The sequence below is a fragment of the Anoplopoma fimbria genome, chromosome 10 (assembly GCF_027596085.1).
Source record: "Anoplopoma fimbria isolate UVic2021 breed Golden Eagle Sablefish chromosome 10, Afim_UVic_2022, whole genome shotgun sequence".
Taxonomy (NCBI): Eukaryota; Metazoa; Chordata; class Actinopteri; order Perciformes; family Anoplopomatidae; genus Anoplopoma; species Anoplopoma fimbria.
The window spans coordinates 1,785,926-1,799,513 of NC_072458.1; the positions used below are offsets into that span (position 1 = coordinate 1,785,926).

At 39.6% G+C, this 13,588-nt stretch overlaps 1 protein-coding gene across 1 annotated transcript; it reads left to right on the forward strand.

Annotated features, from left to right (window-relative positions):
* Window positions 1–8,321: 8,321 nt before the first annotated feature.
* hoxa13a (homeobox A13a) lies at window positions 8,322–9,759 on the forward strand. The gene is made up of 2 exons (XM_054606278.1): window positions 8,322–8,976; window positions 9,512–9,759. The coding sequence occupies exons 1-2, from the start codon at window positions 8,322–8,324 to the stop codon at window positions 9,757–9,759; spliced, it is 903 nt and encodes a 300-aa protein (XP_054462253.1).
* Window positions 9,760–13,588: the final 3,829 nt, after the last annotated feature.

The window sequence follows — 13,588 nt, forward strand, 5'->3', positions numbered from 1 at the left end:
CTATCTATTTCAAATAAAATAAAACATTTTCAATCCACAATTGTATACTAACTGAATACAGATGTTACGCACCGTGATTAATGCTACTGCACTGCAGAGTTGTATCATATTCTAATATCAAAAACATTTTTATTTAACACTTAACAATAAAAATGAGCTATTTACTTGCACCCCCCCCCCCCCCCCCCCATTTCTCCTCACTGTCTTTACTCCACCTAAAGTGGAGTCAAGTAAAGTCCTCAAAGGTCAAGTCTTGCGATCAGTTTAGAGAAGAGACCATTTGACATGAAGTCTTAAAAGTGGAAAGCATGGACCAGAGCAACACACAGGCAGAAAGAAGCCTCCCAAAGAAGTTGTAAAGCCCATTATTACCATAAATGTATGTGAATTTTAAATGAATGTTCATTTTGCAAGGAATCGGAAGCATGTCACTCACCTTTACACATTTAAACCATCAAACGAAGATAACAATGCAGTGTCCTGCTGGGACAGTGCTTCAGCAAAGAGCAGTGATGGATTATGCTTTGTTTCTTTCAGATTCTTGTATAATATTTCAATAAAAAGTCACTGAGCACTGATAAAGGCTGGGGCAGGGATGTTAAACCAGATTATCGTTCTGTGTCTTTAGGGAACAGGTATTTACTCAGGCCTAATGCGGTTTTAACACGGTCGTATCACCTCTAAGTTCATTATATACTTGATATTTAACTGTTAATTATGTGGTGCTCATTATTATTCTAACTGGATATTTTGAGGTTAATGCCTAAAGTCTACTCTCCCTTTGCTCAAACATGTGACCTAAAAATATGTGCTCCACCTGACTATGATACATGTTTAAACTACTCTAGCTTTTATCCTTTATGTCTCTATTAAACAGTAATATTCTGAAGTCCTGCACCTGTTAACTTACCTTAGCACATGCCTTATAATAACACCTTGACATTATTCGAGCCTTAGAAATATAATCTGTTCAAGCAGGTTTCAAGTAGTGGTGGAAAATCACATTACATTAAAACCTGGCAATACTGGATGCCTTTTAGAAACAGCTTCTTTTATTTTTTCTTTCCTGAGTTTTAGTCAAATTAGACATCTGCAGCTGTAGGGCATGGTGGTAGGACTTGGACGGCAGTGCTCTTGTGTAGAGAGGAGATGGTCATGTGGTCTCAGAGAGAAGCAGCAGCAGACTGTGGAGCTCCAGCAGCCTCCGCTGTCCTTGTGCGCCCTCGCCTGTCCGAAAGAGGGAAGAGGCCCGGCGGCCCCTCCCCCAGCCCGCCAGGCTGAGGAGTTAAGGGGAAATTCCTTTGGCTTCTAGCACGACTCTTTCATCTGTCCAGCAAAGGAAAAAAGTAGATCTCTCTCTCTCCCTCTCCCTCTCTCTCTCTCTCTCTCTTACCTCTTCAGTCTTCCTCTCACCCTCTGACGATTTGATGTTGCTGCCTTTGTTAGTTTGAAAAAAACCAAACTATGATAAACGCCTGCTTTGCGAATAAACACAGGCTGTAACTCTATGCCCAAATGGAAAATGCACTTTTCTATCAGTCTATCTGGTAGTTGCTTAATTGTAATATATTTTGTTTTAGTCAGAAATAAACTCTCTTGGCATTCATTGAGCACCATTACACCGTAGTTAAAGATCAGTCTGCACATTGTTAATGAAGAACCACAAACTAATGAAATTCCACTGAAGGATTCAGCCAAAGCATAAATATTTTCTTGACTCAGAAGGAATACGGCAATTTTAATGTTAAATTTCGGTTTTTGTGGCAGAAAAAAAGTTGTAATTTATGGACCTGCTGATTTGTATTGCCTAGTTTAAATGAGGTATACATGAGGTAAAAAAAAAAAAGATGGTTAATCTTGTGTATTTTCATTCATCTCAAGATGTTTTGTGAAGCCAATATTTAGTGCTGGTTGTTTGTTGAAATGTACCCGAAGCTATTTGATTCAGGCATTGAATGCATAAGAGACTCCATCGGCACATTCTTCAAAATCCCCCTTGTTTTTGGACACTGTTTACTTCTGCTTTCAAAAGAATAAAGTCCTTAAGTGAAGCTCACACAAAAAAATGGCAAAGATCCCATTGTTTTGCTGTATCCAGGAGTTATGCAATGGGTCGTGTGGGGCAGATGGGATCTTGTGATCATCCGGAGATAAGACTTTACGCAACAGATGAATGACCTTGCAGGTTTACAGTAGTGCCACTTATATTGTGTGTGTTTTAGATAGTGAAGGACAGCGGATGGGTTTGGAGAGTTTGATTATGATATGGAACCCTTTCCTCTTATGCACATGGAGGAGTGAACATGCAATGAACATGCAATGAACATGCAATGAACATGCAATGAACATGCAATGCATCGGTTATCTTTTTAAAACACAATCCCACACAGTGGCTGTGTGCAGATCAAAGAGGGGAGCGCCCCACGCGGCAGACGCTGCAGAATGCGCCCCTCAGTTTTACTAGCCAGCACAACTTGAACTTGACCATGGAGCCTGCGCAGTATGCATGTAATCCAACCCATGGCCCTGGCAGTGCAGAGCTGCCAGAATATTTGTGTTAAACACAACAACAAAAAAGTATGTTTGAGCGCATGAATGGCTTTGGGGGGATGTTCAGTCAGCCGCTGGCTCAGCTGCCCGGCGTCTCACATGAGGAGTCAGAACCTGGAAGAATATATCATCAAACCTCACCTCCATTACCGAGGCCCCTCCCGTCTCCGTTGCTTCAACTTGGCCTTGAAACAGGATGACGCATCTGCCTTGAGAGTTAACTCGCTGACCTTGGAGCGAATCATGTCCTGGTGACTATACAGCTTGAAATCTTTACTCTGCAGCACCCGCTTTTGTTTTCTCTTCCCTGCCCCATCCTGCAAAACCTCACACTATTACACGTAGGGCTTAGCAAGCCAGTGAGATCAGTATTACCCTATTAAAAGGGGAAAACATCATGGGGCATGGCTCACCATCCACTCAGCAGTAGCAAGGCAGCACACCAGGTGCAAAGCCCTGGCGTTTCACAAGAGTGCACGTTAGAGTGCCTGGCATCTTTTAAGAAAGGTGATATTTACAAGTCTGTCTGGTTGCAAATGGGTTTTTTTTTATTTTTAGAGAGGCTTGCTGTCATCTGCACGTATATGTCCATCTGTTTCTTGATATGTCATCTATTTTTAGGGGCTATTAATGGAGGTCGATTTTGACATTTCTCTGCGTTGTTTTCTAATGTCAGGGCTTAGTGATGAATGCAGTTCGGTGCTGATTGTTATGTTGGTGCAATGTAATATACAGACTGGCATTCAGCTGATGTGCATATGATAGAAAGGGTTTCACAGTTAGCCCTTCAGACTCACTGGTTTTGGATCATATATTTTCGATCTACATATTGTACTCTGTTATGTTGCCACGAATCAGCGACTAATGAAATTGGAAATAATGTGGACACAATATTTTTTTTTAGCATACGGTTTTGAAATATGATTGCATCCTGAACACTGCATTGTATGGGTCCGTTTGCTGTCATATGTTACATTATTAATGAATAAATCGGTGTGCAACTGGAAAAAAAAGTCCATTATGCTGTATTTATTATTCTGCCTTAAAAATCGTCGACAACAGATTTAAAGATGAGTACAAATGTTTCTAATGATTTATTTTTTACACTGATCATTCATTCATTCATATAATGGGAAAATTGGTTGAGCTTGGTCTGTTAATTAACTTTTTATATTGATTTCGTTTTTTTAATTAGTTCTCTAAAGTGTTTCAAACAGTTAAAGAAAGTTAAATTAAACATACTCATATATACACTCATATATATTTATTCATAAGAAATCTAAACCTCTGAAATAAAACGACTGTACGCGTTTAAACCAGTGCTTTGTCTTATTTTACAGATTAAAGGTTTATATTGAATGTACCCCGTTTGTAGTTTATATTTGTGGTGCACATGCTTCTAAAGCTGGACTTAGATTTGTATTTTTAATTTCGGCTTTTGGGTTCGCTGCACAAAGCAGAAGGGCCAAAATGGAAGATTGTGATATCGCATCGTCCTCTGATGATGACTATGAAGGTATAACTACCAATAACAAAGGAAACAGCAGCAGCAAAAACAATTATAGCATTAAAACGCATAATAATAATCATTATAAGCATAATAATCACATTAGTAATAATAACCATCATAATAAGACGATCCTCCATTGTTCTCCCTAGAATACATAATACAAACAATCCATATGAATCTGATATAATCAGAGGTGCACGAAGACTCCTGGAGCTCACACATCTCCATAATAGTCTCCATCGATGTAGTTGTCAGCCGACAGCAGCATGAAACAAACTGCAGACCTTTATAACTGGCGTGATTCCTCTCTGCCAATAAATGATTTCACATGCAGCTAGCGGTCTCCAGCTTCAGCAGGCAGTTAACGCAACATTTAAGACTTCTGCTGGAGGAACAGACACGTACAACGAGGAGGCTATCAAAAGCACATCAAGGGCACTTTGGGAGAAAACCTTATAGTTAACACTAACATTTAAGGTGGGTTTACCGTGTGTGTGTGTGTGTGTGTGTGTGTGTGTGTGTGTGGGTCCGTTTTTCTTTATTTTTTTGATACAATCTTTCTTAATCACACAGCAGGAGACCTTCCAGAAAATATGGAAAAGTCAAGTCTGTGACCGCCCTGTGGTTCACTGCTTTGGCCACAGAAACATATTGGTTATGTTTTGACAACTTTTAAACACGTGTCATCAACAGTACTGAAATTTGACTGCATGTAGTTCGTCTTAGCAGCCCCTTTTTACAACACAATTTATACTATTAACGACGGAAATTTATAGCTGAGCATAACTTTGAATAGACTTTTCCCCACTTTCCCCAGTGCTGCAGGCGCGTAGGCCGTGGAATAAATGCCAGTACAAACGGGGAGGGGGGAACCTGAATAATGATCTCAGAGAAAAGCCTCTAGGATGCTGCCAAGTCCCACAGTGGAGTCCTAGAAACCTCCAGGGGTCGTTCACATAGTTAAAGATGGGTCCATAACAAAATCAGGAATCTTCACATGTCATTATTATTTATTTATCTTTATCTTAATCTTAATATAGCATAAAAAAAATCATCATATAGTGCGGTCTTTGCTTTGTTCCACATATCTCTGACAACTGATCAGGAATTCAATAGAAAATCAACAAGTGTCTTCTCAAGTGTGTATTAGTTGTAAATCCATGGACTGGACATCTATTTGGCGGGACAATGTGTGCGACGGTCCCGTAAAGTGTCTTTGTCCAGTTTGGGGACGTCTGTCTGGACTGACCACATGTGCAGGCCGGGTTGTTGTGACTGTAGGAGTTGTTAAGGTGTGTAGGATACAATGATCTGAACCTGAATAAAGCATAAAGTATCTGTTGATGAAATACCATCCCTGAAGCAGAGAAAACCAAAAAGGCCTGATGATCATACAGATGGATGAATGGATATAAACCTCACTTGGCAACTTGCATTCTGACTTAGAGAACGGTTAATGATTAACGCAACTTTGTTTATTTTGAAGTTTGGTTTGCTTACATTGAGGAAAGACACTTTAACTTTAATCAGCCTTCCTTGTATGATAACATCCTGCCTACTGTCGATCATATTTTTTTAATCATGTTATATTTAACCTGATGTGTATTTATGTTATTTTCATTGCTCAAGGAATCCTGGGATTCCAACTTTATTTATAGAAAGTATTGCATACGTAATAAGATGTTCCGCACTTGAGTTGCTTTATCGTAAACTAAACAAATATTCATGTAAATTGTTTATTACATAAAATAGAAAGAACACAATGAACGAGTCTTTGCAATGCAAATGAAAGGACAATATTTAGCATTTTGAGCTCAAACAATAGCTTATTGTGTTTTATAATCTTGCATTTTCCACGTTTAACACTCAAATGTTAAAATAAAGTAACTATTGGCCTAATATGCGGTATAACCCTGTGTTTAATGAGTCAAAAGGCCTTGTATTAATTGGATATTATTTTTTCATATTTTTTAATCCAATACACAGCATGATATAAAAATAATTACAAAGTAATAATTCTGTTATTTGGATTTACGTTGACGCATTACTTCCATCAATTGACTTTAAATAATATAAGCATCAAAAATAATGCAGCTCCACATTGAATATTGTGTTCGAGAAGGGATGCACCTCAAAACAATATATAGCCTACATTTCAACATTTCCGTGGTTACAACACACACCACCTTTCAATCCTGGTTCTTGCTGAGAAAATAATATTAGCTCATCATTGTTCCTTCTGTTCGGCACTTTTGTTTTAATTTCCATAGTACTGTTTTTTTTTCCAGTGCCAGTAGGCCTTCAACACAAACCCCCAAATGGTTAAGATGCTTCCTGTACAGCCTAACTGTGAACAATATTAAGCTATAGCATTGATCACATTTAATCATTTTCGGCTTTGAAATTGTGTAGTTTATTGTACATTTATACTTTTGTTCAATTTTTGTATCATTCAAACTTATTTGATATGTTTTTTGAGCTTTCTGTTTCGGTTTACTGCGTTGAAGTTTAGCTTTTGACATATCAAAGGAAGCAGATGAGACCAAAAAGGCTTTTTTTCTAATTTACACTTTCTAACCAAACCCGTGTTTTACACACCAGTGGCATGTTCTGTTTAGTTGGTTTATCTTTGAGTAGCAGATAAAATACCATCAGAATCACACTCGAGTAGGCCAAAATCACTGCTGGATGTTGAACCTCTGCTAACAAACCCATTGAAGACTCCCCTCCACTAGGTCCATTTCCTCCAGCACAGAATAGACTGGAGCGACTGGTCGTAAACACAAACCAGCAGACCAGACACGCACACAAACACACACACACACACACACACACACACACACACACACACACACACACACACACACACACACACACACACACACACACACACACACACCACCACACACAAACACCTTATACCGTCCACTCAGTTCAGAGATCAAGATCATTTTCACACGTATCTGCTAAAAACACCTCCAAAAGATCCTCAAATAAAAAACGGTAACATTCCTTTTATATTTCCAACGCTGGGATACAGAAGCAGGCACCACCCAAGTGAAGCGGGCAGAGACTAGTTCGTGAGACTAAGCGGTGACGAAAACAAAATGATAGTAAAAGTTAATGTCCTCCAATAGCTTTCATTGGGACAGGACTTCTCACCCCTCTTCCGCTCTTTTCAGGCTCTCAGACGGTTTCTTTAAAGCCTGAATAGCCCGACAGGCTGGATGGCTAGACAGCAACTTTCAACTTGACCTTGGCCTCCAGCCGCGTCTACCTCCTATGTCAAAGCAGGCACACAGAGCCGAGTTCAGATCTGCTTTCTCTCTTTGCATATTGTAAACATGTCGGAAGTCTAGTGTGTGAAAAATTCACTTAAAACGACGATGTTACATCCGATTTTCTTTGTTTTTATCTGAAACTGGTATGGAGGAATCCAAAGGGGGGCTGTGTGTACAAAACACTTGAATGGTTGAATTAAATTGCTCTTAATATATCGATATATATATATTGTATAGCATTTCTACATCCCATACTCAACGCGCTGTTTCATACGCAGTACAGACTGATATATAACATACTATATAGTCTATATAGTCTATACAGAATATGTTTAATTCCTTGTAGATCGTGTGAAACATTGGAACACAATATAATTGAACAACGCTTGCATAACTGTGAATCTCCTTTAGTAAATGTCTGTGTGATGATACATTGTTGCTGCAGCGAAGCAGACAAAGGCTGGCCAGTGTGCGTAAAGGCCATAAGTGCATATTCCTCATATGTGCTGTAGCTGGGTTTTTTTATATTTATGTTGACCACATCTTTAAATAATCGACTCTTATTTGAGCTTCAGACATAATAAGAAACATTCTAAACCATTTATTATCCAAATCAAGCAATTTATGATTATGAAATATAACCTAATGTGACTATAACAGCAGGCTCTAATGTGTCCTAGTTTTAAAGAATAAAGACACATCCATCAACAGAATCAAACAAGGCGAAAGCCAAATCCCTTTATAGGTATGGTCACCTTACTTCGCCGCATTTTTCTCCATTTAATTATCCGTCGATGGTGATGTTTACCGTCCTCTTTGCATAACCTGGTCACGTGTTAACATCTGGGCCAATGACTGCTCCACCTCTGCGCTCTTGTGCGCGTCAGAGTGGTATTACTCTCTGGGAACCAGTATCTCCTTTTCTCAGTCTCTGTGCTTTTTAAAAAAGAGCCAGAAGCTTCAATGTTGCATGTCGTGCTATGACAACGTCACTGCTCCTCCGTCCTCGCTGGGTCGACCCGTCGGTGATGTTCCTCTACGACAACGGCGGAGGTTCCGATGAAGTCAAGAACATGGAGGGTTTTGCTGGTGGCAACTTTGCTGCGAACCAGTGCAGGAATCTGATGGCGCACCCCGCGTCCCTGGCACCCAGCACGGCTTACTCGTCCAGCGAGGTGCCCACCTCCAGCATGGGAGAGCCAGTGAAGCAGTGCAGTCCCTGCTCCGCGGCGCAGAACTCCTCCAGTGCGTCTCTGCCTTATGGGTACTTCGGCAGCGGCTATTATCCGTGCAGAATGTCGCATCACAGCAGCATTAAGTCGTGCGGAGCGCAGCCCCCGTCTGCGTATGGAGAGAAGTACATGGACACGTCCGCGTCCAGCGACGACTTCACCTCCAGGGCAAAGGAATTCGCGTTTTATCCGACCTACTCTTCAGGGCCCTACCAACCTGTCCCCAGCTACCTGGACGTCCCCGTCGTGCCAACTCTCAGCCAGTCTGAGGCCAGACACGAGTCCCTTCTACCCATGGAGACCTACCAACCGTGGACTCTGGCCGCCAATGGCTGGAACGGCCAGGTTTACTGCGCCAAGGAGCAGCCCCAGCCCGGCCACATGTGGAAGTCCTCCATACCAGGTAGGCTGCATCCCTCCAAGGTCCAGCTGTTGCAGGACAGAGCTGCTAGACATGTTCGTTTGTTTCTACACAGCAAACAGGATTCACATTGCATAGAAAGGGGGGTGTTTGAAATGTCAGTTGCTGTGTCAACCTGCAGAACAAACAGCAAAACAAATAGCTTGGGAACATAATTACTAAAATAATGGAATGGGGAAAAAAAATCTTTAGTTTACTTAAAAATGGAGAAATAATCTAAGCGCATCTTAAATGTCCTCACCGTGGACAATAGTTACTTTTATATTTGCATTGATCAACTGTGATTATCAGAGTAGTGGAACTTATTTAGACTTGTTTTTCACTATACGTGTAACTCTCCATAGCAATTCCAGAAAGATTTGATTTTTTATAGCTACTGGAAATGTGTGGCTCAGTATAAACAAATGTCCATTTATTAATAGGAAAATCCAACTTTGAGCGTTAAATGTGAAACTGAACCACTTGTTGAAGAGGCTTATTTTGTCTGATTTTTTAATTTAATTGTTATTATATTTAGACTCGGTGTCCCACACCGGAGGGGAGTCTGGCTCCTACCGACGGGGAAGAAAGAAGCGCGTGCCATACACCAAGGTGCAACTGAAGGAGCTCGAGCGCGAGTACGCCGCCAATAAATTTATCACCAAGGACAAAAGGAGGAGGATATCTGCCCAGACCAACCTGTCCGAGAGGCAGGTCACGATATGGTTTCAGAACAGACGAGTGAAGGAGAAGAAAGTCGTCAACAAATTGAAACCAATCAGCTAGTTTGTTTTATTTTTATTACGGACAATAGGCTGTCTGTGGGAGACACACTACTAGGCCTACACACACACACACACACACACACACACACACACACACACACACACACACACACACACACACACACACACACACACACACACACACACACACACAGACGTGTGGACTCATGGATTGAAACACCAAAACTCCTTCCTGACTGAACATGATTTATTTGTATGTTACCAAATAATTTCTCGGAGCTTTTGGAACAAAATTTCTGAGGCCTACGAATGCTGGACCCTCCTCCACTTACTGTAACATAGTGTTTTGTTTAAGGAGCCAAGTGGAGAGAAAAGAAAGAAAATAGATAGCTGCAGTATTTTCTTTTTTTCTTTTTTTTTTGTTTTCTTTTCTCGACGTGCTCACTCAACACAGGAAAACTGAAAAACTGACCCCGGGTCAGAAAGGTGTGTGCCACCGAGCTACGCCTTTATCTGCAACTTTATCGACGGTGATAAACATTGAAAGATTCACAGGATGTGATGGTGTTAGGGATTTGGACCTTGGAAATGTTAAATATTAATCTCTCCTGGCTTCCTTTTTTAAAACCTAACTCACATGCTTAGCTTGTATGAAGTTTAGTAGTATCATATGAACCCGTGCTCTCATCCATATCCAGTCAATGGTGCAATTCTTATTATAATGCTTAGATAATCGTTCGGGATATGTGATCATGTCAATCATAGCGTTTTATCATGTGTGCGTATTCATGTGGTTGTATATAAAGTAAATCCCGGCTTGTTATCCAGGTTATTTGTGTGTGAGTCCAGTATGTCGGTGCTAAAGTCCGTCTCAATAAAATATGGACTTTGTTGGAATGTATGTAGTTATGTTGAACATGGATCTCTCTTATGGCATGACGTGACGATAGCTCAGTTTGTAGTTTTATTTAATGCTCCTCCATTATCGCTACACTTTAAAATACAGATTTAAGGCCCATACTTCTGCTGCATGTGAGAACTATGGTTTAAATAGTGTCTTGTTGCTGCCTTGCTCAGTTTGTAGCAGCTTTTCTTTATCCAGAACAAGACTACTTTAGGCAAATTTCTATTTTGAAGGTCCGAAATTTCCAATGTGTAGTAGAGGTCTGTGTCTTTGGGAAAAGAGGAAATAAGTCAGTTGAGGTTGGTTGGAGTAGAAATATAGGCTGACATCGCCATCTAGCGGCGACTTTGAGATCATTCTGGTCAAATGGTGCTTACAGACTTTAATGAATAATAATATAAATGTTAAGGATAAAAAATAATATTAATATGATTATTTTATTCTAATTTAATTATATAATAATTACCCAGATATGTTGTCTATGACCGAGACAGCAACCGTAATAAAGCGACGGTGTAAAGTGCGGGACAATCTTTATTTTAATAATAAACATTTAGGCCTAAACACACACAACATACTCATTCCTAGTGATTGTGACAAATAATCACTTTAATATGTAAATGTTTGTACGGACATTTAATATTGAAGGGTATCGAGATGAACTTGTATATTTTCTTTCTCCAAATATATTTCTTAGTGCTTTTGTTCCTTATTAGCAAGTAATATCCAAACAGTACAGTTCGAAGATTCTTTTTAAATACGCCTCACCCTTTTAATAAATTGCTCTAATATTTAGGCCTACATTGCCTCAATGTGTTTCCTTTACTGAGCTGCAGTTATATTCTACGTTTACGTTGAAAGCTGCTGTATTTGCATCTTTATTCTGATCAAAGAAAAAGACATGTTAGATTGAAACCATACATTTTTGACTACATTTAACAATATTTAGGCAACTAGTTTTAAACTGGGCAGGTCACCAGATGTCACATTACCAGTTTACCACTCTCTACGTTATTCTGTTCATCCATTAAGCGTCTGTTAAATATGAGTTTGTAAATATTCAAAGGCCTATTAATAAATCTTGGAATACAATAGAAATAATTATATTTCTTTGATTACAATTTCTGGAAGCTTTACATTATTATCGGATTAATTGCGGACAAGAAGTCAAATATAAATGGTCGTAAACTTCTCTCGGTCACCGAGATGAGAATATTTTTGGATGTTAATTTGGTTATATCTGAATTAGTAGAAATCTTTGCAATGGAAATGCGTCACTTAAAAAACAAATGGGCCCTATTGGAAACTATATGTGCTGTATCAACATAACGTGAATTGCACTTTTAATTTAATAGAATTAAATCTGAATTATATTTAAATGTATCGCAGTTCTGTGCTTGTATTCACTGAAACGTTCACAACGTCCACTGACAGTGTGGCATGTGTCAATATTTACTGATTCTGAAAGATGTTCCTGTTGAGTGACTGTTGTTACGCACGTAATCCAAAAAAACGCAACTTCACACAAAGCTGCATAAATGAATATGATTCAGTCTTAATCCATATTTCCTCCTTCAGACCTCCACACCTGTTAGCTGCCTGTTTAATTGGCGATGTAACTGTTTTAGCCAGTTTTTGTTTTATGGATCAAATTGTCTTCTTTCAATAATTTCAAGCACATAGCCTTCTCTGTACATACGGTTTATATATCCTTTTTTTAAATTTATTTTTTAACTTGACCTAATAATTGAGGGCCGTGGGTTGGACTCGTACGAAAGTGTTCTACTAATTGAATTCTTTTTTTTAAAGTTGTTGCTTTGCATGCGCTCAGAAACCTAAACGTGAATAGCTTTACTGACTAATTATCTTTTTTTTTAAATAAAATTATTCTATAAATGCTTATCCAGAACCTAGATGCAAAGTTATTTGGCTACTATAAATACTATTAAGCCTTTTATAAGTCAGTATTATTAATCGTAGTGGTTGTGATTTAAAAAAGGCTGCATATTCTGATTTTATTTATTTGTACTTTTAACTTAATCTCATTTTAGTGTTTTTTTGTTTTGTTTTTTTTCCAACATTTGTAACATCCGCCTGATCAATGAGTTTAATTTACTATTCATAGTTCAGCCTAGTTGTTTCAGTTTTTGTAAAAAAATGACAAATATTACTATTCCGGATTATTTACACAGTCGACTAAAGGCTGAGCTGTTTTCTAAAGAGTGCAGTCTGATATCTTTATGATATGGACATGGCCAGCTGGATGACTGACAGGAACACCGCAGTCCTGTGACGTAGGCAGGGTCACACACTAAACTCAGAGATGGGATAAATGTGTGATGTCTGACTTCTCAGTGCATCTTGGAGTCCAAAAAAAAAACCCCTGAAGAGCGGAAGAGCTGATGCTTTACAGCGGAAGTTCAGTGCAGTCACATGAACAGCGAGGAAGCCCATTGGCTGTCAGCGAGCACAGCAGCATCTTATTGGCTGGTGTGGACCAAAACAATGCTCCAGGTCCCGCCTCCACCCTGACACATAGCATGATAGTCCAAAGCTCACAGCCCCATGCTCCTCCTATCACTGCTCCTCCCATCACTGCTCCTCCTATCACTGCTCCTCCCATCACTGCTCCTCCCATCACTGCTCCTCCTATCACTGCTCCTCCCATCACTGCTCCTCCCATCACTGCTCCTCCCATCACTGCTCCTCCTCCCTCCTGTGAAGGGAGAGCCCATCGGGACTGTGGAAAAATTGAGTTCTGCCGCCACACTAAGGCAAAAACAGTGAATTACAGTTCATTTCAGATTTCAGAAAGGGTTCAATTAACCTATTCTTGCTTTAAAAAAGAAGCTATACATGGACTCCCATGCATGATTTGCTTTAATCAGACTCAGAATTAATCACAAGAAATGTAGTCGTGAAGCAAGAAGACAATAATTATCTGTTAAGTGCCCTTTGTACTTAC

Coding starts and splice junctions, on each gene's coding strand:
- hoxa13a (XM_054606278.1), top strand. CDS start 8,322: ATGACAACGTCACTGCTCCTCCGTCCTCGCTGGGTCGACCCGTCGGTG. Junction 8,977..9,511: donor GTGGAAGTCCTCCATACCAG/GTAGGCTGCATC, acceptor TATTATATTTAG/ACTCGGTGTCCCACACCGGA.